The sequence below is a fragment of the Gavialis gangeticus genome, unplaced genomic scaffold (genome assembly GCF_001723915.1).
Source record: "Gavialis gangeticus isolate Ggan-Ray unplaced genomic scaffold, GavGan_comp1, whole genome shotgun sequence".
Classification (NCBI taxonomy): Eukaryota; Metazoa; Chordata; order Crocodylia; family Gavialidae; genus Gavialis; species Gavialis gangeticus.
In genome coordinates this window covers 81,637,559-81,665,409 of record NW_017729022.1, presented here as the reverse complement: position 1 = coordinate 81,665,409, position 27,851 = coordinate 81,637,559, and the positions used below count along the sequence as shown (strand labels likewise).

Sequence of the window (27,851 nt, the reverse complement as noted above, 5' to 3'; positions counted from 1 at the left end):
CTCAGGCAGGAACAAACCTGAAACTGTGATTATCTGCTTTAGCATAGCTGCTTATCTCCTCATACCTCACTGCACCTTTCAAAGAATTTGGTAGCACCTTGGCTGAGAACCACTGCTCAGTCTAGGATGCTGCTAGTCACGCTGCATCACATCCTTCTCAAGGCATATGTTGGGCTACATGGAATAGGGGATGTACAACCCATGGTGGTCATTCCAGTGGCAGCCTAGAAAATACCAGTGTGCTAAAAACATAGCTTCATCATGAGTGAAGCTTTTTTCTGATGTGCAAAAATTTTTAGTGTTGAAAACGAAGAGTACAGTTGCACCTATATGCTTGGAGTTGCTAAATATGCACATATATGCAAATAGACACACACATTCACAATACCTGTGAGCTCCCCAATGCCAGGAGGATTATTCGTGGGATTGTGCCATTCAACCTGTGTTCTATTTATAGCCCCTATGTTCTGTTCCAGTTTTAGTTCAAACTCTTTAACCTGTGACATGCATCTTTTGGTTGCTATTCTGCAAGGAGACAGTGATCCAGATTGTTATTCTCACAGTTTTATTCATAAAGAACATAGCATGAAAAGCTGTATTTAAATGTACTCCAAAACCTGAAAAACCCATGTCAGTTTGTGATATGTACGTTAAAGTGCTTGATATAACAATACTTTTTACTAATATCGTCTTCCTGAAAATAATCCAGGTCTGATTTAGTTAGTAAAGACAAAATAATAATATACTTAATATGGAGACACTTAGGGCTGTTTTAAGCTATATAGGGCACATTCATACATTTCAAGTGTAACATACAACAGTTTCCTATGAGATGCACACCTTCATTTGATTGAAAGAAGGAAATTTCTTAAATATGCCTTCACAGAGCTATTTTAAAAAGATCATTTTGAACAAAAGTAACTAATAGTGCAGAACAAACAGCTGTGGATTTTTCGCTAAACACAATGAAATCCAACTAGCTTCAGAGAATTATAAATACATGTTTTGTACAAACACAGTGAGGCATTTGATTTTCTTACTCTTTCTTTCAAGCTATTATACTGAATGTTAGCATAACATTACTATGCAGGACTCAGACATTTGAAACAGACAATTTGGATACATACTTTTGCAAAAGGGCTTTGGTCTTTTTCAAGATTCCATTTCCCAAACAATGAAGGTGCTTTAATACTGAAATACAAAACTGTGCTAAGGTTAAGAGAACCCTGATAGGCTTGCTCTCTACTCTAGCAAGTTACAATGATTTCTGTAAACCTCACAGAAAAAATGAAGACTCTCACAGTTTCCAATGATCAAAAGTAATCTAGTAAAAATGTATACATGAAGTAAAACATTCAGTACAAAGAACCATACGCCCAAAGGTTGTCAAAGAGCTAGTCTACTAGGATTCAGAAGTACTCAGCTGTGCCTCTTGCTTCAATATGCTTTAGGGCATCTATGATGCTTTACTGCCTATTAGGGAATATTAGACATATTATTCTTCTCATACTATTTGTGGTGTGAAGCTTAATAAAACAAACAAGTCCCATATAAGTTAACACTTCCTAAAAAAAACCCAAATCCCCCCAAAACAATGTGAAGTTGTGTTAAAAAGTTAAGTGCCACAGGTTTTAAATTTAATTTGAGGGGGAAAAAATTAAGCCACCTTGAACTTTACATTTCTCAGGTATGTTTTAATGTAAGGGCACTGCCCGTGATCCTTTCCCCTTACACTATGGAGTGTTCTCTACATCTACACATGACTTGAAGGATGCTTCTCTTTCTAGCCTCTCCAACATACACTTGACACTGTGTCTGTGGGGTGCAGTGTCAAGGCTACCTTCCTTCATCAGCCATAAATATTTAGAAAAAAATCAAAACAACCACCTGGATGCAGACTGTGCTGGAAAAGAATCATAACTTTCATGAAAGAAAGAAAAAAACCTTATAAATCCCTGACCAAAAGGATCACTGTCTTCGGATGGTACAGACTGAAAGGACTTCAGGAATAATCAAGACCAGGGATGCTCAAACCCTGGAAATTTGGTGGAGGGGGCGTGGTGGCAGCATTAACTGCATCTCTCCTGCTGCCAAATTTCTGGTCCCATGGGGAAGTGTGCAGGCCAGATAATGTGGCCCTGCATGCCAGTGCATAGTCAGATCCAGACATGTGGGGTTGGGCTGCAAGCAGCCAGATCTAGGCACACAGGGACAGGCTAACACACTAGATTGCACTGCTGGACCTGCCAACCTGTGGGCCAAACCTCTACCACTCAACCTGCCCACAGGGCCAGAAAGGTGGGTGTCAGTCAACTAGATTCATTCTGGGGCAAAAAATTTTTGATTTACAAAGAGTAAAAAATTCAAACTTCCTAAGTCACCAGTAGTACCACAATACTGCCGTTTGGTTTCTGATACTTGGTTTATAGTTCATGTAAAAAGTCAAGTCAGCAATGACTTTTCAAAATTCTTGCTGAGTATTCTGCTCAGGTATCTGAGCCTGTTAGCTTGAACTGAGACTGCCTGGTCACCACCACCCAAAAAAACCTAGGACTCCACACCTGTCCAAAACTAAATGTTAAATTAGAGGCAGCACACAAGTGCAGGCTTTTAGCACAAGCCCATTGCATTATCCACAGTCCTCCAAATGAATTCTTCACAACCCTACTATACATTCTATATAGAACTGCAATCTGTTTTGGATGATTTTAGACAATTCAAGCAAGGGGAGGTGCAGGAAGTCTAAAAACCAAACATTTGTTACAAGTTGTAGTTTGCTTAAATCAACATGTAGTTCAGAACAACTACCAACTCCCTTACAACCAGCACAGGCATCATGTGTTGTTGAAGACAGAGTTTTAAAAAGTATGTAACTAGAGCTGCAGGGGAATATGATCCAATGTGTACATACATAAAGATACTGCAATACTCTATGAGTTAGTTACTCAGCACAGACTAGTATAATCCATATGAGACCCTCATATCATCTGAAGCATCTTTATTTTTATCTGACATTTTTCTAGTCATTCATTATAACTTTCCAATAAGATGGATGCCACATAATTGTTTTTCTTTGGCCAGGAAGTGTCATGCAGAACCAACTGACAAAAGTGAATGCTATTACAAGAACTGGCCAGTAGAAAGATAATAGGAGAGTGAATACTCACTATTAGCTTGCAAATAGAGAGTATGAACTGTATCAGCCTGTAAAACGAATCCCTCTGTTGTGGGTTACAGTGCCATAATGCCCAAAAGCTGCCTGACAAAGGTCAACATTTTGGTACGGTCTAGTTTTCTTTTCACTTCCATCTCTCTTGTTCTGCCTTTTTCCCTTTTTCTTTTACACTGTGCACTCCACTCCACTGTAACTCCTTGGATCTATAAAACCTTGCCTACAGGTTAGGAGCGACTAAAACACCAATTTTCTAACATTATTTTGAAGTTGGGAAAATGCAGGAGAGAGAGAAAGAGAGAGAGAAAACCCTAATTTCTAAGCCCCCTGCCTTCTATGGATCTCAGCTCTTTGTATTATATGTATAATATACACTAGTATATTGTGCATTCTGTGTATATAATATACACTGTATATTATACATGTGTGTATAAACTGCTCTGGGTGAGAGCAAGATGTAACAAGAGCATTCCACCAAAGCTTTCTCTAATGCACTTCAGTTCTGACCTACAATGTCATTCATTTGTTATTCTGGTCAGGTACCTCCTTCCCAAGCTCTGTGATACCCACAGGCATTCACTGAACAACTAATTAAAGTAGTGACAACCAAAAAAAATGTTGAGCCAATCTCTAAAAGCCAACAGCAGTTTTAAGTCAACTATGTCCCCAGTCTCCCCAAATCTGGTCTCCAAAAAAGAAAATGGAATGGTACATCTTGTAGACTTGCTGCATGGCACCCACAAATTGGCTTTAAATGATCTAGTTTCTATTTGAGCAGAAGCTACCAGTTTTTCTGTGTACTCATGATATTTTTGTATTGCTAACAGATCACTAGTTTGAAACAGTACAAGAAAGAAGCCTTAAAGTACTGCTCCTTCTTGCCTTGTGTGTTTTCTGGAGCTAGATTATTCAAAATCAATATGATCCTATGCCTCCCAGAAACACTTACTCTCTAGAATAAAGGAAGACGAGTACCTTGCCAGCATTTCAAAACTGGTTGATATGGTTTCTTATCAAAGCAAAGTCAGTGTTTGTGGTTCTACAGTAATACATGCTTATCAGGTAGAGCAACAGAGTTCACTTTATCTTATGAACCAAATTCCTCAACAGAAAAAAAGTGAAATTATGCACAGTACAAAATCCAAAGCTAGGGTAGGGATGGGGAGTCATTTGAGCAAAACCCTGACAGACAAAGGGTCAACTGACTAATCAAGCTATCAACATTCCCCACATATAGTCTGGTGCAGTACAATTTAACAGATATTAGAACCCAGAGAGCTCTCTGAGGTGCAACAGTTCCTCAGGTCCAGTGTTCATATACATCTCTTGTACTGACTGATAAAAATTACACAAAAGATTAACTATGACAAATCACAGCTTGGATGCATGAAAGGCTTGGATTTTTTTTTAAACAAACAAGGGAAACCATGTGCGATAGGGTAAACAGTATACATTCACAGCATTTCTAAGAATGAGATGACAATGGCTAAATATTGATACTTGTTGTGTTCATTCGCAATACCTGAAAAAGCCCTGCTGAGTTTGCGCTATATTTACATATTGACTGGCTTCTTCCTTCCGAGCAAGTAGCAATGCCTCCTCTCCCCCTTCTGTCTCCCCAGGTTTAAGCTACTAATTTTCAACACAAGAACACTCAGTCTAAGAAAAGTTTCTTACAGGTAATATAATTTCTTAAAGAAGATAGCCTATTTACACACATCTAACACACGAAAATACTCTATTTTATACTAAATTTCTGTTTCAAATAAACTACAATACCACATTTTAGTTTGTCTGCAGCTTTAGGACAGTCCTGAACCTGGCATAAATTGGGTTTCCCACTCCCACCCGATAACGGGTTACTTTGCTTCACAGTGATGCACTACCACAGCTTTCAAGTCCAATCAGGTCCCCACTTTTTGCTCGCTTGCTTGGGAGAGAAATAATGGAGTTCTCAGCAAAGCCATGCTAAACATCCACTCCTTTAATGAGTGACCCTTCTAGGACAATGTTGAAATCTTGTAACGTCTGTAGGACTCTGATGAGGGAGTTGACGGTCATGCGGTCTCGCAGGAGGGCATTCTCCTCATACATCCTTGTAATGGCAGGGCATTCTGCCAGCAGTGGAATCCAGTGAGGGAGCAAGTGATCCCTGAAGAGAGAAGAACGGGATTATTTTAGGATGAACCACAGCAGAATTTAATTTAAAAAAAAACACAACACCACTTCTCTCAAACAAAAACACAAGCTGAAGTATTGCCTAATTTTGCATGCATGATGTGTTGTTTGCACTGAAAACCCTCCCATGGAAGTGGGACTCTTCATATTAATATGAATGCATGACCCTGCTGCAAGTAGCATAATGCTTTTTTTTAAGGGTGGAAAGTGGAGAGCAGAGGCAGGAAAGAGATTAGGGAAGTTGGATTAATGACCTAGGAACAGATTCTATTAAATTCTCAAGTGAGCAGCAAAAAGAGCAGTGTCCAGGAAATCTATACTGGCAAGATCTAATTTGTTATAAAATATCTAGAAAGATAAAAGAAAGAAGAAATAACAAGCAAGGTTTCATCAAGAGGAAGGTAGCCATGTACCATTTCCACCTGGCCGATTAGTAAAAAAGCAGGGTGGGAGTTTGAGAAAGATGAAGAAGTGGACTACTTCCTCTATTCAGCAAACTTCAAATTAGTACCTGTACTTAGTGAAAGATGTCACTTAAAAAGAGAAACTATTATGTATAGATATCTATGTAGTTAAAAAATAGGGCTGAAAATATCTTCCAGAAGTCTAGACACTAGTTCTGTTTTGTTTTGTTTTGTTTTGTAATGAAACCTGATCTTTTTGCCATTCCTCTTGTGCTCTTAAGGCTATATATTGGGGTAGGGAGCAGAGGGTGAAAAAACACAACAAAAAACAAAACCAGTCAGCTAGCTTATGTTCACAATTGTTTATCAGCGTAAACTAAGTCACAAAGTAAGGAGGATATAATGTTCTTCAACTGAGCACTTGAAAAACAGAAGGCCCCCTCCCACTTCCCTCCCACTGAAGAATGCTGCTAGATACCTAGTCCCAAGGCAAACCAGAATTTGGAATTTGCCATCCTTCCCAATGCTCCGTGGTGCTGTAGTGATGGCGTTTACATAATGGCAGAACGTTTTGCAAGATGATTTCTGAAGCAGGAGGTCCTCTTCATTGTCCCCAATTTGGTCAGTAGTTTCAAAATAAGCAACAGCTTTCTCTGTGGCAGGAAAGGAAAACCGTGACACAATGAATACAAGATACACTGCAGGTACCTCGGTAACTTAGAAGTAGGTGATGGAAGTCATTGAAGATTGGCACATGCCAAAAAGCCACCACACAGCTACTCCATATTCCCCTTGTTCTAAATATAGGAGGGAAATGGTGGTAAAAACATTGGTGTACATAATCTACTGACAAATGTACCTACAGGTTTATCATAATCAGTAGCCCAAGAGTGCTTACAAGTGGCCTGATTATTTCTATTTTATAAAATGATACCATTAGCAATTACTTTGGGATTTCCTGAGTAACAGTTTCCCTCTAGCTAAGACTCTTTACCTACTTAACATGCCTGCCTAAGGCCTTAAGTTTGGGCACTACAGATACATAGGTAATAATTACATGTAGGACATCCACTGAAAAATAAAGGCTGATTTCTAATAAATATTGCTTTTCCATCATGATGCTCTTGGAAAGCCATTTCCAAGCACCTTCATTTATGGAGTATGAAACTTGGGAATTTTCCTCTCTTTGTAAAAATATTTTAGTCCGGGGGTTGGCTGGGCAGCAAAGAGCTGTGCTGGGGCCAGGCAGCTGAAAGTTGCATTGCCGCTGCTTCTCCCTGCCCCTTGGCTACAGTGCAGGCCAAGCTGCCAGCTGGTAGGGAACTGAGCCAGGAATGAATAGCTTTCAGCTGCACCTACGCTGCAGCTGAGAGGTGGGGAGAAGCAGAAGCATGGTGGATGGAATTTCCTGCTGCCTGGTCTTGGCTCAGTTCCCCACTGGATGGATGCTGTGCCTGTGCCCCGGCTGGGATCTGGGGGCTTGAAGAAGCAGTGGCAATACAGGTGCAGCTTCGAGCTGCCTGCCAGCAGCCTGAGCACAGGCAACCTCCCTCCTCCACCCACACTGCTGCTGACATGCTGAGGAAGCCACCTGGACAGAACAGAACTGGGGCTGGATTGATCTGTCCTCTAGCTTATGAAGGCTGCCAGTTCCTGCCTTAGTCAATAATTCAGGCCTTTAGTAATGAAAATGTGGACTGGTGCAGGGACTGGTGGTGGTGTGCAAACTAATTGTACACATATCTGCACTGATAAGCCTCTGTATGAAGTGGAAAGCCCCGGTGCCATTTCCTGTCATGGCTGTCTCCTGAAAACAGGATTACATGTTGTGGCTTTTGCGAGATGGATGGCTGATTAAGAGAAGGGAGCCATTCCTTTTTGTCCGAGTCTAAATTTCAGTCCATTACTGAAACAGATTTGCCTTATTTGCTTGAGTAACCTCCCACACAGTGCCACGAGCCCCACTCAAATTTCTCCAAACACCCACTTCTCTAGATCAATGATCTCCAAAGTGGGGTGCGCAAGATGATCCATTGGGGTGCGGGAAGAAAATATTAGAACTTCTTTTTCTATAAATATACATTGGGGGTGCATGCTCAAAAATGTTTTACTGATAAGGGTGCGTGAACAAAAAAGTTTGGAGACCACTGCTCTACGTGGCTAACACGCATTTCCTTCCACCCAGCAGACCTAGGTTTCAAAAACTTCATTACCTTCTACTGCAAGTGCAAGACACATTTCTTTCATCTCACTTTTTCTAATATAAGTCTACACAGCAATATGTATGTTAATAAACCTCCCTCCCCCTCAAATCAGCCAAATCACCATCCTGCAAAAAACCTCTCATCCACTTCACTCAGATGCTATGGTGAGGAACATGGTATAAGAACCTAGATAGAACACACTATACATTAACCCAGAAGTCAAATCCCCCTTACCCCTGCCCCATTCTGATATCACATGGTGATGACAAATTCAAAAAGGTAATACCTTCATGTCTTGTTTGGGTTCCCAATTCACTTCACCCCCCCTATCATTAGGCCTGAACGCTGTGCAGAGCTGGGATAATATGTATACCTTCTACAAGGTAAAGCACAACTGTACTCAACAAATACTTCTTCTTAAGCAAATTCAAATTAGGCAAGTTAAAATGTGAGGGAGATACACTTGTGGTCATTTCCCTCCAAAGTTCTCCCATTTCACGTTCCATTTATCACAAGATAATGGCCGGGTTTACCTATGAAATCCCAGATAAATATGTTCTTGTGAAAAATCCGAGCTGATTTGAATCCATGGTGGAAAACCTGCTCCAAGGCTGCAACCAGGCCATTTTCTCCACATAACAGAATGGTAAGGCTTCCCCTCTATGGAAAAAGATACAATTCTTAAGTACAATTTTGCTTGGAGGAAGCTTCAAAGCAAGCCAAGAATTAGAAAGATACTTAAGGTTCCCATTTTTATGCTTATACATGTTTAATCTTCCCTGGTTATATAAGTGTTTACATGGAATTTCCTCTTATAGATAATGCTGAAGACAGAATACCTCTTTTTCTGGCTTGTGAAAATGTTTCACAATGTTGTTTACAGCTTCCCCAATTCCTTCCTGGATCTGCCCCGCATTTGGCTCTGTAAATTAACAGAGAGCACAGTAGCTGAATAAATTGACATTAAAACAAATGTACATTCATCAAATTTACATGTTTTAATAGGCATGGCTTAAACCACAGGTTATATTCTACCATTATTAGGAGGAGAACTCATTGAGTCATTTGTGTTGAGCAAATCTGAACCCTAATAAGTAACAGAGGAACATTAGAACTAGTCATATAAATTGCCAGACTTAAATTGCAAACGTCAGAGCCTTGTTTTATAAATGATACTTCAGCTAATCAAGCTCTGTCCATCATATGCTAGCAGCACTCATTTTGCTAACACCATTTCAGAGACGTGAAGGCCAGAAGAAACCACTGAACTCATCTAGATTGACCTCCTGTACAGCAAAAAACCAAAGAATTCCATCCAGAAATTCCTGCATCAAATCTATCCAGGTTGTGTAGTTGTACTGGTCTAGAGGAAAAGGCAATCAGGACTCATAGTAGAGATGATATATTTTATTGTAAAAGTTCTCCTGGGTAGAAATGAAAGTTCATATTTCATAGGATTTCACAGAGGAGTCAATAGATGGAAATACTAGAGCTAGTATGAAGTCTCTCACCTCCTGTGAGGATCTGTGATAATGCAAATTTTCTACTCAGGAGAAGTTTTACAATCTTTCTCCAATGCCTGAAGAAGGGTGTTTGTGCCCAAAAGCTTGCAATTAAATTTTTTTTTTTGCGCAAAAATCTTGGTCTAATAAAAGATATCATCTCTACTATGAGTGCTGATTGCATCGTCTATAATTTTTAATTTAGAACCCATATTTATTTCAGAAAGACATTCATTCTCAATGTAAAGGCTTGGAGGGAAGCCACAACGTACACTGTTCAAGTTGGTCCAATAGTTAGCTACCATCAAAGTTAAAAAAAGAAAGAAAAAAAATATTTTCAGTCTGAATTTGTCAAGCTCCAGCTTTCAGCCACTGGGTCTTTTAATGACTATGTGCTAGATTATGTAGTCTCCCACTATCAGATCTTTCTACCCACGTACGTACTTACAGGATGTCACCAATTTACTTAGTAATCTTCTGGAAAACTAGATAGGAAACTCATTCTCACTTTAACAGGGTTTCCAGATCTCAAACCATTCCCATAGTTCTTTTCACACCCTTTCTGATTTTTCAGCACACTTAACACTTTAAAACACTGTAATAATTAGTATTTCTGAAAGTAGGAAGCAATGCAGTATTTTAAAAATCAAAAACCCTCAAACCTTGATTTGAATTACTGAGGTTTGTTCTTTTTTTACTCAGAAATGCCCTTAATGGATAGCTAGACAGCGAACCATGCTCCTGGACAGCAACACTGATTTCAAGCTGCTTTCTTTAGGTTTTGTGATATTTGGAGACAGACACTGGTAACTGAAATAAAATCACCTGGTGCTTTACTCAAGCTAGATAAATTTGTTAACAAGACTGCAGGTTGAGATTGTTTGCAATAGCAGGAGACTACACACAATGAGACAGAACATCTCTTTTGGTCCCATGTCCTTTGCAACCCAAACCCTCTCTACATGTTACACAGATTATACAATTAACTGGTTAATTGTGCAATTAATTTTGACCGGCTACATCTGCAAAGTAACTACCCTGCCATAAAAAGGTCCATCCGGCTATAAAGCTAGAGCTGGAAAATACACAGTACCTTTATAGCTGGTTTCTATCCAACTTTAATTTGTATGTGCAGCAGGGTCTCCCCTATCAGCTGCCGAGGCTCCACCCACATGGGTGAACCACATTTAACTGGGGCCAAGAGTCCTGCAGCTAGCACCCCTAGCAGCCTTGGGGTGCTACTGGGGCCAAGAGTCCCATTAGGTGCAGGACTCCCTGCCCCACCAGCTTTAAGGTGCGGCCACAGCTGTGAGTCTGGTCAGCTACTGGACTCACAGCTGCAGAAGCTTGCTACTTGCTGGTGGCAGGATGGCACGACAGGATCCCACCATTATGCACAGATGGCACGGCAGGAGGTATGATTGTGTGGATTACATAACGATTGTGTAGATTCCATCATGCCTTTACTTGAAAGTCTAGAGGGGCCCTGCGCCTCAAATCAGTGAAAGAAGTCACCGTCCCTGTTTGACAGATGGGGAAGTTTAGAGAGGGTAAGCAATTTGCCAAGTCAGAGCAGCTCAGAAGCAGAACCAGGGTAAGTGGAGGACCTTTTACACTCTCAAACTTGAGACTATTCCTCTAGACTTGGCCTTGCTTTTATAGCTAACAGTCCTGTTCAGAACGATGTCTGCTTCTCAGTAGTTATCCCATCATGTCGTAGTTGTAAGAACCGGAAACGGTACCAACTTACTCGTATTTTTTCCTGTCAGGGAAGTGATGCTCAATCTGCGAGCTGTGGTAGGAGACTTCTGCTGCGGTGGAGTACGACACTGTTTCCCCAGGTCTTCATCTGATGTGGATGACACCAGTTCTCCAATAAGAATTCTCTCCAGACTGCCGTCATCAACACCTTTACCCAACCATCGTCCACAGGGAAACCTGCAGTATTGCCCAACAGAAGATTACAGTGCGTGACTAGTGTTATAAATTACTAACCTGGACACATGTTCAGGGAATTAGTGGTGCTATGAAAAGGGAAACCAGACAAAAAATACACAAAAATATTTGTCCAATATTTTTGTGGCGAGTTTCTAGGCCTGTGTGAAGCGGCAAGTATTCACTTTGGATTTGGCCGATTCGGAGGGGACGGCGATTTGATCCAGAGATTCAAATCGCTGTCCCGATTCAGAGATTCGAATCGCTGTCCCGATTTGATTCAGCTGAATCAGATCCAAAGATTTGGTGCCGCTTTGGAGATAATGCCATAGACTAGTCCTCACCATGTTGGACACAGCTGCCTCTAGCTGGTAAGTCTGTTGTGGTGGGTGGAGGTGGGGAGGAAATGGGGCGTGGGGGAGGGAGGGATTGGAACTGGGACAAGCTGCCCAGGCGGGGCAGGGGTTGCAGGACTTGGGGAGGGGCGCAGCAGTGCTCAGACCAGGGCCTATATCTTGCTGCCGCTTGCCCAGCCAGGAGCAGGGCAGATGTGGGTGCAGCTTGCTCTGGGCGTAAGGAGGCAAGCAGCACAGGGCATAGCCCCTGCTCTCAGCGCTGCCGTACCCGCATCCTGTACTCTAAGTGCTGCCATGCCCCCTCCCAGCTCCAGCCCCAATAAACTTGCTATTAGATGCAAGAGTGACAAACATTGCAAAATTATTCCAACAGTTCATCCAGGTTCAAGCACAGAAACAGGCATAGAGAAAATCTCCCATTCAAGCCGTATTCAAGCCTTATCTTGGCTGCAGCTGTACTTTCTGAAACTGGAAAACTTTAAATTCTCTGGTGTGTAAATCAAGTTACCCATGTGCATCCTAATTCTGCACATCAAAAAAGACACTAGGGGTTTCTGAAACACATTATTAGTAGGGATTTCAGACTCAGGTAATTAGGAGCTAACTCATTGCTTACTTGTATGTATGGCCTGTGATTTCATTTCTGACCATGACGCAATCAACCAGCCATTTGGCTAATAGCCCTGAGTTGTCATGACCAATCTGAACAGTTGTTAGCTTTCCTAAATTCTGGCACTGAAATGAAAAAAAAACAAAACAGATTTTACTCAATGTTGAAGAAAGATGACTTGCAGTAATTCAATTCACAGGTTTTTAATTGGATTTCGCTGATGTAGAAGGGATTCTTAACTGAGCAAACACCACTAGAAAGCATAAGAATAACTGGAGCCACTGCCTGCTGGATGCTGCAGAGGGGACTGGCAACATGTGGCAGAAGGCATGGTGTGTAGCTGATCTAATATTTTTGTGGGCCACAGGCCATAGGCTGCCAAACTCTGCATTGGAGCATGCTTCCTTTCTGGAACAGTGCATAAAAGTTTCTTGAGTCTGACCATTTATTTGCTGTAAAACCCACTGGGAAAGCATGCTACACATAGCCACACTAATGCTGGTCCCCATCCCTAGTGACAACTCAGCACTGCTAACACTTGCTAAGTTAGCTCAAGGGGCAGAGGTCTGTGCAATGGATTTAGAAGTTCCAGCCCTGCTGAGGATCTTTTGGAAAGGTCAGTATAATGATACCTGATGCATTTTTTTTCCAATTTGCTCTTTTAAAAACTGAGAAAATAACATAAATGAGCTAACATTAAAGAGTACTGATGCTATGAAGTCAAGCATGTAGAAGTGGGAGAAATGTCAGAATTAAGGATGCCCGTGCCACCTAAGTTTGCCACCCTTGTACATTATGAATCAACCTTAACTACCTGATGCCATGCTGTCCTTTACCCCACAGGATGCTTGCCTCACTCAGTGCATAATCAATGAATGCTCAACGCAGCAATCTTTTCTTTTGTTCAGTGTATGGCCCCAAGCCTCACTGGATGCCTATACATGTTGCCTAATTAGGTGCCTAATTAAAATGCTCTAGCATTGCTTCAGTGTCATGTGTATAAGCCCCTGAGGTTTAAAAAATGGCTGCTGGGGCACTTTAACTAAAGCTCATTGACTAAACTTTAGTTATGGCATCCCTTGGCCATTTTGAAATGTGTGGGGGCTTAATACGCGTGACACTGTGGTGTTTTAATTAGAGAGGGTCTCCAGGAACCACTCTAATTAAAATGTCCCCATTCCCCACCCTGGGCACATGTATAGGCGTGTTTAGTTCACATTATTCAAATCCTACACAGAAGAGGGCAGTACTTTCTACAGCATTTATTAAACAACCTTCACAAAATCCCCGTGAAGTGAAGAGGCATAATCATTCCCATTTTCCAGATGACAAGCTGATGCACAAAGAAATTAGGGTCAAAGGAACCCACTAACTTTGGTTGCCCAATCTGAGACCACTAGAAACTGATTTTTCAATGTGTGTTTTGCATGATATGGTGCTGAATATGTCCCAAGTCAAGACTCCCACTGATGTAAACTGCAGCTGAGTATATAGTACTCAGAACTTTGCAAATCAAACTGTAGGGAACCCAGGAAATGAGGAACACACAATCACCTGTGATTAGGTTTAACTGACTTAATTAGTATTACACCATCTCTATGGGCAAGCCAGGGATAGAATCAATTTTTCCAGAACAGCATTCAACTGCCTTAATCAGGAGACTGTTCTCTCCCTTCCTGTAATCCCTTGCCTCATTCACACCACATACCTCCCTAGAGATTAGTCTCCCTCACTACACAACCCAGATGCCTTTACAGAATACGTCTATCCTGTCCACTAAGGCAGGGTTCCCTTGGAAAAATAAAGGATGTGGTCATTTAATTAAAGAGTATTCTAATGGATATGCACAGGAGAGACAACAAGAGGTTCTCAGAAAACCTTAGCTGCGGTTGTAAATTTTGGGCATATGTCCCTCACCTTCAGAAACATTATTTTAATGAAGCTGTTGTGTGCAATTTAATACTTGTATTGAAGGAATGACCACAGGCCCAAGTGAAGACTAGGTGACCCTGTGCTAAGTGATGAGCAACACCGAAGGGCAGGTCCCTGTACTACAGATATTACCAGCAAAGGTCCCATTCCTGCAAACATCTATACAGGTAGGTGTCATTATGCACAGAAGAGAGAAACATCCCTAAATTCAGTGAGAACATCTAGAGGAGGATGTGGTTACAGGATCTGTGCCTTCAATGGCTGCTTGCAGAAGTGAAAAAATACCCTTAAAAAACACCCCCAGCACTTTACGTTAAACTTGTTGCACTCCTGTGCTGATCCCAGCACATGCCCAGAAGAGGCGTCGCATTAGTGGGACCTGGTTTATCTAACATCTGTACAGATCGGGCACTTTAGTGAGGTTTTTTGGATCCTTTTATCTAATAGCTGGTTGAATCAGTTTAGAAAAAAGCCCTAAAAAGTGCTGCTGAAGTGCCTGATTTATATAGAAGCTGCAGAGTCCGGCTGAACTAACATGGTATTTCTGGTAAAATGCAGTCCCCCCCTCCCATCTGTCAGCAGCCTTAGACACTTCCCCTGTTGTAAAACATTTGAGAGACTAAATGCATTTACTGATACAGAGAAACATGCACTAAGATTTGCAAAAAAAGGGGTCTTCTTCAGAAGGGTTCTGAGTGACACAGGGGATAGGCAGGTAGACTTGGTGACGGAGATCATTCTATATAAACAGGAAGGCACAGAAACAGAGCAATAAACAAGACCAAAAGACTGAAGATATCATCTTCAACAAAACAAGGAGGAAAAAAAGAGAGATTTATACTGAGGTGGAATTGTACAGAACCGTGAAGTTTAGATCTAGTATGGTGGGTAAAGAAGGAATACTGTTATGCTTTTTATTTTCAATATTCAGTGATTTTTGGTATTGGGGAAAGTGTTGATAATGCTGCTGTATAAACAGTTATACAGAGTTTACCAAAATAAAGTGTTTCTTCAGAGGGATTTCTCTTAATACATGATTGAAAATGAACAGGGTATACTCACCTCAAATGTCATTTCTAAGTGGTTTTTGGGAATCTGCATTATTCCAGTATCTCCTAGTTCTCCCGAAACACAAATCCATGGATTTGATGTGGTTATTGCATTGCTTAGCTTTTTGATGGGGATGATCACTGACCTGTATGGAATCACTAATATGACAAAAAAAGAAATTAAATCAAAACTTAGCTGACAATTTAATAAATGTGGTTTACAGAATAAGCCGTATGCATCTTACTGGTAGTTTCTACTCTTGTTTAAGGTCCCAGTGGCATTAAACGTTAAAAAATATTTTTAAATACTTCCAATGGAGCAAGACAAAAGCTAAAAACAGTGCACCGACTATGGAAATAGATGCTCTCATCACACAGGAAAGGTTAAGCACAACAGTATTCCAATTCCAGATAGGCACAACCTATCTATAAAAACAGAAAAGGAATAATTGTGAGGGGGAAAAAAGACAGCAGGCAGTACAGCTATTGGGTAGTTTCAAGATAGACTAATAGCAATTGGTGCCTATAAAAATGGCTTCAAATACCAGTATCTTACATCTCTGGCATTAAGAACAAGATACTACCTGAGTACTGCATACTGAGAAGTGACCATGGACATTTGGTCCTTCAAATGCGAACAGTGTCCAGATAAGCTCTTTTCTTGTAACATTTGGAGTTGAGAATATCCCCCAAATTAAAATAAGCTAATGTTTGCCAGTTTGTACATATCAAAAATGATGGGAAAGTCAGCACATCAGAGACTACAGGAACAGACATCTGTAACAATACCCTGAAATAGTTCTTCCAAAATCTGAAGTCAGAAACTGAGAAAGGAAGGAACTTCCCTACATGTACGTAATCAAGTGTTTGTCATTTGCGCAGATAGCCACTAGGTGGTGATCGTGCACCATAAGAAAAACTAAAAGAACATTTACATCACACACAAACAATTCAGAACAACTGAGAAATGATAAGCTTCATGCCATCCCTATAATCAAAATGAGAACATAATTTTAAGTACATATTATAGCCCTATATGTCAAAGTACCAAACAAACAATCCACTTCAGGCTACCTGGCTAAGGACATCATAGAGTTAATGTTCAGTGTGCAATGCTGAATCATAGGTTCATAGTTGGTAGGGTCAGAGGGGACCTGAGCAGATAATCAAGTCTGACCCCCTGCCACGGGCTGGAAAGAATGCTGGGGTCAAACGACCCTGGCTAGGTGACTGTCTAGCTTCCTTTTGAAGACCCCCAGGGTAGGAGCGAGCATCCGGTGGATGTTATTTAACCAGCACCACTTTAAATCTATGGGAATCTATCCATTGCTGAATAAGAAAACAGAGTTGGTTTCCCATCTCATCTTGAACTGAACCAAATAGAATTTTGGTCCTTGTAGTACAAGACTTGTTCTCATTACATTTCACAGGCCTGCTTTTTCCCTTGGTTTGAGAAATCACCATCTTTACTTCTGGAATAACCACCACAATACTGAACACAAAAATACCACAGCTGAATGCTTTTGTTTTACAGGAGCAAGCTGCTTAGAAGTATGCCCCAGAAAACAAAGTAATAGCAAGGAAAAACCCATGTCTCCATGCACACTTAGATGCTGTGGTTTTTTGTTAAATGATGACTCATTTTCCTAATTAAGACTTAAGAAGAGAAAAGCTGAAGGGGTTAGCCCATATTTTGAAGGTTAGGCAAAACTCATCTTATTTTATCTCTTAAATTAGTAGGGACATGAAAACAAAAAAGATTGCCAAGGTTAACCCCAACACATCAATGCTAGTGCTCTATATCGTTGGAGATAAAAAACCAAAAAACCAAAATAGGATTATGTCTAGGTTCTGACCTAATTTATGTCTCAATTTATAGGTGAATAGGAAAGAGAGAGTTCTTTCAGTCATGTCAGGAGGGATGGAAGAAGAGGAAGCAGGTACACTGACTACATATGCAATACTTCATCTGTAAAAAGGTTTTGCTGACAGGTCCTAAGGAGTCCCAACTGTTTCCCAAGCAATTGACAAACATGAAAAAACACAAAACAAAACAGCGCTTTACTGGAAGAAGCAGCACATCAGTTTAACCCAGTTCCCCAGTGCCTGTATGGACCGGGCACTGCAGCAAGGCTTTTTGGCACTTTTATCTAAATCTGATTCAATAAGCTATTAGATAAAAATGCCAAAAGCCCCACTGAAGTTCATGATCTATACAGACATTGGGCAAGCTGGGTCAAACTAACACAATACCTCTTCTGGGCATGCACTGTGCTTGGCACAGGGGAATACTGAGCTGAAAGTAAAGCGCTGGGTTTTTTTGCTTGTTTGTTTTTCCATATCTGTGGCCATGATGTATATGTAACAGAAAAAATGTGGAAATACTGGTATTACAGAGCAGAGGTTCCCAACCACTGGGCCACAGTGGGTTGGATGTGGGGTCGTGGCACGAGCCATCTGCTAGGAGCTCTGTCTGTCCACCTGGGCTAGCTGCTTCTGGGGTCACAGCTGAGCTTCCAGGGTTAAAGCCAGGCAGCAGGGAAGCCCTGGGAGGGAGGCAGCTGGCTCTGTGTGCCCCATCCCACTTCTGCCAGGCCGTGGTAAAAAAAAGGTTGGGAACCACTGTTACAGAAGACTAGGAAGGGAAGAGGAATGGAGAACTATATAATCCTGAGAGATAAAACTCGTACTAGAATGCTCAAGGATCAGAACATTCTTTGAACATCGCTCTCCTCCGGTATCTGATTCTCTTATCCCAAGCATTCTCATCTGTCCCTGCATTTTGTGAGGGACAAAAGCAGCAGCTAGACCTACTGATCTCAGTAGCCATGACTAGGTTCTTATCAGGCAGCCTGCAGCTATATTGACCATCAGGCAAGATAGTGTCCTGGGAATACTCCTCTCTCACCATAGGGACTAGAAGGGGTCTCTCTGGGCCAATCACTGACTTCAGTCCCCTGTAGTTCATTTACCAGACTATCATTTACCAAGAGAATCCTCAAAGAAAATTGCCACTTTAAACCCTCACCCACAATGACTCGAAACAATATCTGCAACGCCACAAGTACCGTATGACATTCCCCAGGTATAAACCAGGGAAACGAGGGCACTGTCAATGCCAGCCAGTGCAATGTCTACGTGTGCGCTGTTGCGCATGAAAAAACTCTGCAGCAGGGTAGTACTTGTATGTTACAAGACTACTTTGCTGCAAAGTTTATTAGGTTTCATGCGCCCAGGCGCCAAGATGTTTACTGTGCAGTTGACATTTCATGTAGATGCGCCCAGCGTGACCCTAACCAGGAGAGCAAGACTGTCTAGCCAGTGATCTCTGGGTTTGTAGTACTGGCAGGAGAAATATTTCCATGAAAAAAATTAGCTTTTTTATTAAAGAAAAAAAAAGTTTTGTTCTCCAACTCACTGATTGTGGTGAATACACTTGTGAAGCAGAAGTAATCCACAGCATTGAGTGAAAGGAGGTGATACAGGAACTGTTCTCGTTCTTCTTCACAGCGCAGGAAAGCATAACGCTTGTAAAGTTTCCTAAAAGAAATGGAGATATTGCTGCTCTTGAAAATAACGTCTTCTAACAAACAGTTAAAATTGCAAATCCCAGAACATGAAATTAAGGGCTAACTTGCAGAGAAGGATAATGGGCCAGATTTTCAGTTGCACAAATTGGCAAAACTCCACTGAAATGACACCAATTTATGACTAGTAAATTTATGACTAGACTAAGTGTGACTAGTACCACAAGAGCTTTCCCTTCTGCACTGGCTGAGTGATCTCATGCTTGTTAAGTCTAACACAGGAACATTTGCAAATGCATTCGGAAAATCCATCTCCAGTCAGGACCAGTGCTGTGCCAAATGGGTATGATGGGCCTTGGCCCTTGTTCAGCATATAACTAGGAAACAAACTACCTCAGGTATTTGGCAGCTGTCTACCATGAGCTCACCATGAGGTACCTGATTTACGCTGCTTTTGAGGTGCATTTTGCAGACCCATGTTGAGCCCCGTGCAGCCATAATGTGGCTGCTATCATTACCCAAGTTAGCCAGCATAAAGCTATGTCGGGTATGTCCATATTATAATGCTGCACACTCATAACTTTAAGACTGCCAGCACTGGTGAACTGGAACTAATGGCTGCCTATACATGTGCTGGTTTGCGTTCCAATTAGAACACGTCAGAGCAGACTTGATTAATTGAGTCTCCTTCATTCTCTAATCAGAACGCTCCAGTGTGGCCTCACCACCATGTGTATAAGCAGGCAATTATTTTGGGCAGAGGGCCGCTTACTGAGCTTTGGCAAGCCATCGGGGCTGCATAACAGGCAGCTGGGGCACATAAAAATTAATTTTCTAAATTTTTTAGGGGCCCTGTGGGCCGTGTGGAATGGTCTGACGAGCCTCATCTGGCCCACAGGCTGCATTTTGCCCACCCCTGGTATAAGCCCCTGTGCATTTAAAAATGGCCGCTGGGCTGCTTTATCTAAACCTAGGCTTAGTTAAACTGCTTGCAAGACATTTTTAAACTTATGGGGGCTTACTACACATTATGGTGAGGCATTTTAATTAGAGCGGCAGTCTGGGAACTGCTCTAATTAAAGTGTCCGCTCACCCCAAGCATGTGTATAGGCAGCCAATGTTACTGGAAGAGCACAGTCACCCCACCGAAACCCCTCATCGTTCAGGCTCTCCCCAAACCCCTCCTTTCTGGAGTGCAGTGCATCTAGGCTAAAGACAGACATTACACATAAACTGGTTTAAATGATCAGAAACTGGTTTAAACTTGGCACAGAACAGAAGTTCAGTACACATAAACCAGTCTGAAAATGGCTGAAACCAGTTTGAGATAAACCTGGTTGAAGGGAATATCAGACTTAACTGATTTGGCTCAAACCAGTTTATGTAATGTCTGTCCCAGACCCCTTGCTGGTTTTAGATAAACCAGGCTCCCCCAGCATCCCGGCACGCTCTCTGGGCTGGGTGAGACTCTGCTCCACAGCTGGGCTGGCCCCTCCCTTCTGCTCCCTGGTTGCAACTCCAGCAGAGACTGTAGGCACAGCAGGGTCTGCCTGACTTCCCTCTGCCCTACCTCTCCTTGCTGCTGAAGCAGGGATCCATACCCCCATCTCCCACAGCATATACCCCAGCCCCATGGACCCTAGGCATGTGGCATGCTAGCAAATGCTGAGAGGTATCTGTATGTGCACATTTTCAATTTCACTGGAATAGGCAGACAGTACAGTGACCACTTAGGGTTTTTTGGAGCTAATCAACAAGTCAGCTGATAAGCTGTTTAAGAAGAGTTTGAACTAAATGAGAGCAGCTATTGTTTTGCTGATGGGGTGATAAACACTGTTATGAGTTCCCTGCTGGCTTGCTTGTTTGTCAGTTTGCTACAGACAGTACAAAGAAGCAGGGAGGGAGATTGAAAAGCTCCATATCATCAACGGATGCATGCACTGCACATCCCCCCTTGCCTCAGAGTGCTAGTAGGGGGCTGGTAACACCCCTGCCCCTTGAACAGCCAGTGGGGAAAAGCTGGGGATGGTGCAGGCAGACCTCCCTAATCAGAAGTCCTGCAGGGGCCTGGCCACGCCCCCCGCCCCCTCAGCTCAGCACTCTGGAAGGAAAGGGAGGGCTGCTTTAGCGCTGCCCCTTCTCTCCCTCCCCAGCTTCTAGCCTGAGCCACTGCAGGCATATGCCTGAATTTTCTCAGTCCAGAGAGAATGTCTGTCCAGTTACAAACCAGTTCAGCCTAGCCAGGTTAGACTAACCTGCAAAGATTGAATCAATTCACGCTTAGGCTTTTTGAATGTCTGTCCCTAGCCCTAGTGTCCAAAGCCTCTTCTCAGTCCAAACTCTGACTGAAGATCCCAATTAGAAAACATCATGTAGTGCTGCCTGGCTGACACTTTAGACTTTTCATTTTTGAGGTGTGTGGTACAGCAGCCAGAATCAATAGAATCTCAATGAAGAATGCTCAAAAGTAGCCTGACTCAGCCCAAAATACTGTGAAAGCTGAGGGTACAGACACACCTAACACTTAGTTTATATGCAGTTTAAACCTGAAGTGGATTGACATACAAGCCTGTCAAACTGGTTTAATGCTGCCTGGAATGGTTCAAAAGTGAAAAATCAAGTACTCTTTTGAATCAGTTCATTGTGAACTGGGTAAATGTTACTGGTGGACGTAAAGGGCATCTTTACATGTGCTCTGGGGGGTGGTATGTGTGTGTGTGTGAGCAGGTTGGGGGTTATTTTAATTACAGTGACTGCAAGAGCTGCTCTAATAAAAGTGCCCGCCTTACCTCATGTATTCAGTGTCCTGTGCTTCAAACGGTGGCAGGGGCATTTTAACTAAAGCTTGTTTGATGACCTTCAGTTAAAGCGTCTCTGCTGCCATTTTGAAGCATGGGGACACTGAATATATGAGACGCGGAGGTTGCTGAAGCATGCTAATTAGCATGCACCAGCAGACTTGATTGAGTCTGCTCCAGCATGGTACAATTAGAATTAGACTTGATTAATTGAGTCTGCTCTGATGCACTGTAATTACAGCGTGTCGGAGCAGCATCCCTGCATGTCTACAGGCATGCAAGTGGTCTGTGACATGGGTCTGGTCAGTTGTCCAGACATCCTGCATTGCTCCTTACCCCCCCACAACCCTGCTGTAACTGGCCACCCTGGTACACAACCAAAACTCTAGTGTGTCTTCATACATGGTGGAGGTGGGGCACTTGAATTATAACAGCTCCTAAGAGATGCTCTAATTGAAGTGCCACCAAGTCTTGCGTATTCAGCATCCCACACTTCAAAATGGGGGGGTGTTTTAGTTAAGCACCATTTTGAAACATGGGGATGCTGAGTGCATGCTCCAGTAGACTCAAAGAACTGAGTCTGCTCCAACATGATTGAATCAGAATGCACTGGAGCAGGCAACAGGCATGTGTATAGGTGCCCCTAGTGCCCACTTTACCTGGAATGTTAGGGCACTGTACACATAGACACCTCTAACCTGTGACAACTGTGCATCGGTTCCCGATCCACTGACTTCTGGGAACAGTTCAATTGTTACATGTATCCACACCCTAAAACACTATATCCCTGCTAGGCTCTAGCTGGTCCCTAAACTGGATGTAAAGGCAAAACACTCTTCAGAAATTTCAGGGTAGAAACAGATGCTCTTTCATTGCCTTTGTACAATGTTTATGGCAGCACAAAGGCCAAGCAAACAGATATCCATAACCCTTGTCACACCAGAAATGCCCCAAATTTGTGGCTGTGTCAATGGTGGAATCATTTAGTGCTGCTACTTAGCAGTCGAGATCTGTTTACTTTATGGCATGAAAATGCCAGCAGCCCAGGGCAGGTGCTCCAGGGGCATGAGAGGACTGATCTTCCACACCTGAGGAATTCCCACATAGACTTGGGCCCATCAAGGCCTGGGAGCCCCTTCTCAGCTTTTCCCACTTATTGAAACATTTCACCAGGATCTCCAAGGCATGTCTCAGTAAGCACGGAAAGTTAAGGCTTCTGTACTTAATGGGTTGTGCCCTGGAGATCCTGCAGTATGTCTTGCTTAACAGAAAAGGCTGGGTAGGGCTTGAGGGGCAAAATTCTGTGCAGGAATTCCCAGGGAACAGAAGACCAGGCTCCTGAAGCCCCAGAAGAACAACACATAGCACGTAATGGTGCAGAATCAACAGGCAGGACAACAAATGATGCATTTTGCCCAATGAAGCAGGTCAGCTGTGCTGGGACATCCTGGTGCAGCTGATCTGCTTTGTTTGGTGATGTCTATGTCTAGTTTGCAGGGCACTCTTACAGAACACACCAGAACACAGGGACAATAAAACATCAATTACTCTTACTTAGCAAGTGGTTGGTTAGAAAGCAGCTGCTTAAGATGCTGGGACAAAAGCTTCTTTTCGAGTGACAATCTTATCCAGGCTCGAGCTCGACCTACATCAGTCTTTATTTCACTCATGTTCTGAATATGCCTGGAACAAGGGGAAAAAAAGTTGCAAAATCCTTCACATTTAAAATGACTGAGCCCAATACAAGGTAACAATTACATTTGAAAATATCTCCTGAAACTGAAACTGGTTGTGAGATATGCAAAAACATTCTGCCCCCTAAAATTAGAGACTTCTTGCCAGAACCAAGTAAAAACAGTTTCCATGATTTCTAGCAAGCATGAAATAACTGTTTCAAAATGGTTTCTTTAAAAGCTGCTGCAGACATGAGTCCAAACCCTGACATACTATACACGCATACACCCCCCCCGATTTAAAATATATATTATGGAGTCTACAGTAGAGTCTTACAAAATAATTGAAAAAAATTGTGGATTGGCTGTTTACATTGACCAGAGGTAGAATGGCAGCACTTTGCTTCAAATAAGGCAGTGTAAAGGGTAGTAAAAATGTTGTAGAGGTTCCCCAAATTGATGTATTCTGAAAACAAGTCTAAATGTATACAATGTTTAAACTGTCAGTGTCACAAATGTCCCCCATATGTTATCACTGATGAAGATAACAATGGGCTATTTAAGAAAAAAAAAAGATGTTTAATCCAGACAAGGAATGATTTGACATATTCCAGAAACACTTTACACCTGCCCCCCATCTTATCTATGCTACTACATAGATTGCCTGAGTAGTTAACCATGTCAGGAGACTGTTATAACAACAGAGTCAGTGTAGCAAAACCATTTAACAGTGCAGAAGGTAATCTCAAATGAAAGATTTTTTTTGCTATTTTCTAGTTGGTCTAATAAATGGTATCACCTCTGAAACAAGTTTTAGAGTTCTGTATTCCTAGTTTTCTATCAAAGGCAGACATTTATTCTAATACCCCTTTATATCTCCAAAGAGATTTTAAAGGCCTTACAAAACTGGTCACCTAACCTAGAATGCTTTCTCTCTGTAGACAGCAGAACTAGTTTGAAGGGCTCTTGTAAAATAAATCTTCCCAAGTTCCCAACTGGAAAGACTGTCAAGGCTGCAAGTTCTGCAACACAAACAGCTTCAAAAGACTACTAGGGCACAATGAGATTGCTTCAAACCTTGCAGGCATTTCTGAGAGGATGGGGAGCAGGGGAATGAATAATGACTAAGTGTGGGAAGATAGGGCTGCAATCTTAATTTTTACTCAGTGTGCCTGTTCAGTTAACAGGCAATTCACAGCATTTCACCCTTTTGTAATAGGTTCTGAGCTTCAGCAGCTGGGACTGAAGTGATCTGTGTTAACACCTACTTTCTAAACTCACACACCGGTCTTCAAAGCCCAACAAAACATGAGAAAATTTGACGACATTTGCTCCATAAAACTATTCAATGAACTCATATGGTGATGGCCGTTTATGCTGACTAGGATCATGGATTACTTTCATTGTGCTTCCTGTCTAGCAGGTGTGTCCACTAGTGTAACCAGTCCAACTACTACCACTTGGACTGTAACCTCTTCAAGGAAAAAGCTGTTTTGTAAATTGTTTAGCCCAAAGTAGCTTTTTGAATACTTAGCTCCTGCAGTATAAATGGTAATGCTATGCTGGTATTTGCTAAATGTGAGAGGTTTTAAAAGAAGCTTTCCTCACAGGTCATAACATGGCATATGGACAGGTCTCAGACAAACTGAGTTGGGGGTACTAAGTCTTGATAAATTATATGAAAACCCCGTAATCTGAAGAGTCACTATTACCACATCCACAGCTTCCCACTTAAGGAGTAACTCAGACTAGTTAAATCACTGCAAACAGCCTTGCAAGGCTTTCATTGAAGCAACCCTTTTTCCTTGGTTCAGATACTGACAGCTAGTTGTTAGGACTTCCGACAGGCAATTGGGCAGAAGTCCTTGAGAAATAGGATGCACACATTACTCACCCACATCATGTTGAGATGCTCTCTGTAGACACTTAGTCTTTTGAGATAAGAAGATCAAAGCACAGAATTGGTTTTTTTTCCTCCTACAGTGCTCAGCTTAAATTACATCTAATACGAAGCACTAAGTTGAGCATATTCTTTTCCCAAGAGTAAATTCAAATACAGATGGTCTCAAATCTTAATTTATACACCCTTTGAACATCATAGCTGCCTGGTTCTGGTACGAAGACAAATCTTTGCTCGCTCAGTGATTTGCATAAATTGCATACCTGAAAAATATTAAGCTTACCTAAACTATAAGAAGCAGCAATAATGAATAACATGGTTAGCAAAGGCAAACTTATAAGTAAAATTGATCATGGACTCTGCTACCAATATAGTATTGCCAACTCTCATGATTTTTGGCATTATTCTTAAAGTCTATGCTTCAGGAATGTGAAAAACTTAGTTCTTTCTTTCTTTCATTTATATATATGGGCAGGGGCATGAGAGGCCTGATCCTGCACACCTGAGGAACTGCCACATATATATATCAGGATCAGGCCTCTCATGCCCCTGGAGCACCTGCCCTGGGCTGCTGGCATCTTCATGCCATAAAGCAAACAGATCTCCACCGCTAAATAGCAACACAAATGAATAATATATATAAATGAAAGAAAGAAAGAGCTAAGTTTTTCACATTCCTGAAGTGTAGACTTTCATAACAACACCAAAAATCATGAGTTTGCAACACTGAATTAATTTATTTTGCAGTTGTGGGTATCAAAATAACTCTTGCAGCTTATTTAATCACTACTAAAAGTAGGGTGTGTGGCCATAACTGCATCACACAAAACCTGTCAAAGCACCAAACAGAAGTTTGGCCAGCCAGAAGTTGGAAGTGGATGCAAATCCTTCCAGTAATATTTAAGAAATATGTATTTTTCCTACTTAACCGTGCCCAAGTGCTTCCACTAGAAAAGCAACCAGCAGTAGTAGTACTGCCTATATCCCTTTTCCTAAATAATACAGATTCCCTTTGTGCTAGAAGCCATCACATGCTTTGCCATCATATGCTTAGATAGTTCTCTACATATGTAACAATATATGGACAACATTAACTCTTTCTTGGCTGCAGCAGGCTTTATGGCCTGCAGTTGACCCCCTTAGCTCTGTCTTGCTACATCTGTACAAGATGTCAGGTTTGAAAGGAATTATTAAAGGGGAAATAGCACCCACCACTTAGGAGTGAGTGGAAAGAGTGCAGGCTGGCACTGGCTATGTGGCATGAGGAGTGGGGTGGAGGCCAGAAGCTAACTGAAGACTGCAGCCTGTTGGGAGCTTGCTTGTGGGAGGATAGGCCTGGCAGAGACTGTTAATCTGATTTATTACCAGGAAACTGCTGGTGGGAGTTAAAGGAAGCCACACAAGGAGGATCTGCCTGAAAGGAAGGGGGCTGAAAGTTCAGCCCTGCTTGAAAAGATTTTTTTGGCTTGTGTTTATTCTGGATGAAGACTTGGGGACACGAGGAGACATTGGATTCTCTCAGTGGTGGGGCTGGAGTCAGAGGCCACAGTCAGATGTGGCTTGGGCTGAGGATTCAGTTGGGGAAGCTAAGGCAGGACAGTCGCAAAGCCACAATTTGGGAAAAACCTGCAGAGAGGACACTCCCCACACAAAGGGCAGAGGGAGTTTTTTTCCCCTTAAAGGAAGAAACAAATTTGAACTTTTGGACAGGTCTTGCCTTTCTGACCTCCAAGATACAATTTTGGTTTGCAAGGCAGGCAAGGGGCACTATATTATCCACGTGCAATAACCATCATCGCAGTTACAGAACAGGCAAAGCTGATTCATTTTAAATTGTTCATGTGATCATATAACTGCCATCACAACCAGACAATATTTAGAGTAATGCTTAATATACTACCCCTTAGAACACTTATAACCCCTCAAAATGTTCATGGGCAATTAAAAAAATTATCCATTCTTTAAAATGCAGCATAAACCTTAGTCTGTTTTTAAGTAATTAATCAAATCTTCACAACACTCCCTCAGAGCGGGAACAAAGCATGCCATTGGGTTATGTATGCTAAATTCAATTTACCATCTACCCTTTGGTATTTGATAGAGCCAGTCTTGTTGTATATACAGAGCTGAAGACGGCACTTTGCTTTTGACATTTTTTTCCCTATGCAGTGGGAAGGATCTTACAATTCAAGCGGAATAGCAAGACCAATGTCTTCTTTTATTAGTCAGCTCTGAAACTACTTAGGAACCAAAACACATACAAGCAGCCATAGGCGACTCTTAAGCGGGATTCAGGGGGCACTTGCCTCCCCTGACAGGGCCGTCCCTGCTGCTGACACCGCTGGCAGCTTCTGTGGGTGCTCACCAGCCCTGTTCCCAACACCAAGACTGCTGGCAGCTTCTGCAGGTGCTCACCTATCCATCCCTGCTGCCGGCTTTTGCGGGTGCTTGCTAGCCCCTGTCTCTGCCACGGATGCTGCCACTGGCTTCTGTGGGTGCTCACCAGTCCTGCCCCGCCAGCTTCTGTGGGTGCCCCCACAGACTTGGGAGGCACCAGTCACCCATGCATGCAGCACTAACTATGCTGTCTCCTTTTGCCTGGGATCACCTC

The 27,851-nt window shown here is 42.2% G+C and overlaps 1 protein-coding gene across 1 annotated transcript in view; it reads right to left on the bottom strand.

The window, feature by feature from the left end:
* Positions 1–548: 548 nt before the first annotated feature.
* The window catches only part of DENND5B (DENN domain containing 5B), a 220,395-nt gene continuing 193,092 nt past the window's right edge, over positions 549–27,851 (bottom strand). Inside the window, exons 17-25 of the mRNA XM_019515829.1 lie at positions 23,222–23,350; positions 18,761–18,882; positions 15,356–15,501; positions 12,368–12,486; positions 11,211–11,398; positions 8,798–8,880; positions 8,492–8,618; positions 6,233–6,407; positions 549–5,324 (exon numbers count right to left, since the gene is read on the bottom strand). Of these exons, the coding sequence (XP_019371374.1) occupies positions 5,141–5,324; positions 6,233–6,407; positions 8,492–8,618; positions 8,798–8,880; positions 11,211–11,398; positions 12,368–12,486; positions 15,356–15,501; positions 18,761–18,882; positions 23,222–23,350 (1,273 nt within the window). The 3' untranslated portion in view covers positions 549–5,140. The remainder of the gene's footprint in view (positions 5,325–6,232; positions 6,408–8,491; positions 8,619–8,797; positions 8,881–11,210; positions 11,399–12,367; positions 12,487–15,355; positions 15,502–18,760; positions 18,883–23,221; positions 23,351–27,851) is intronic.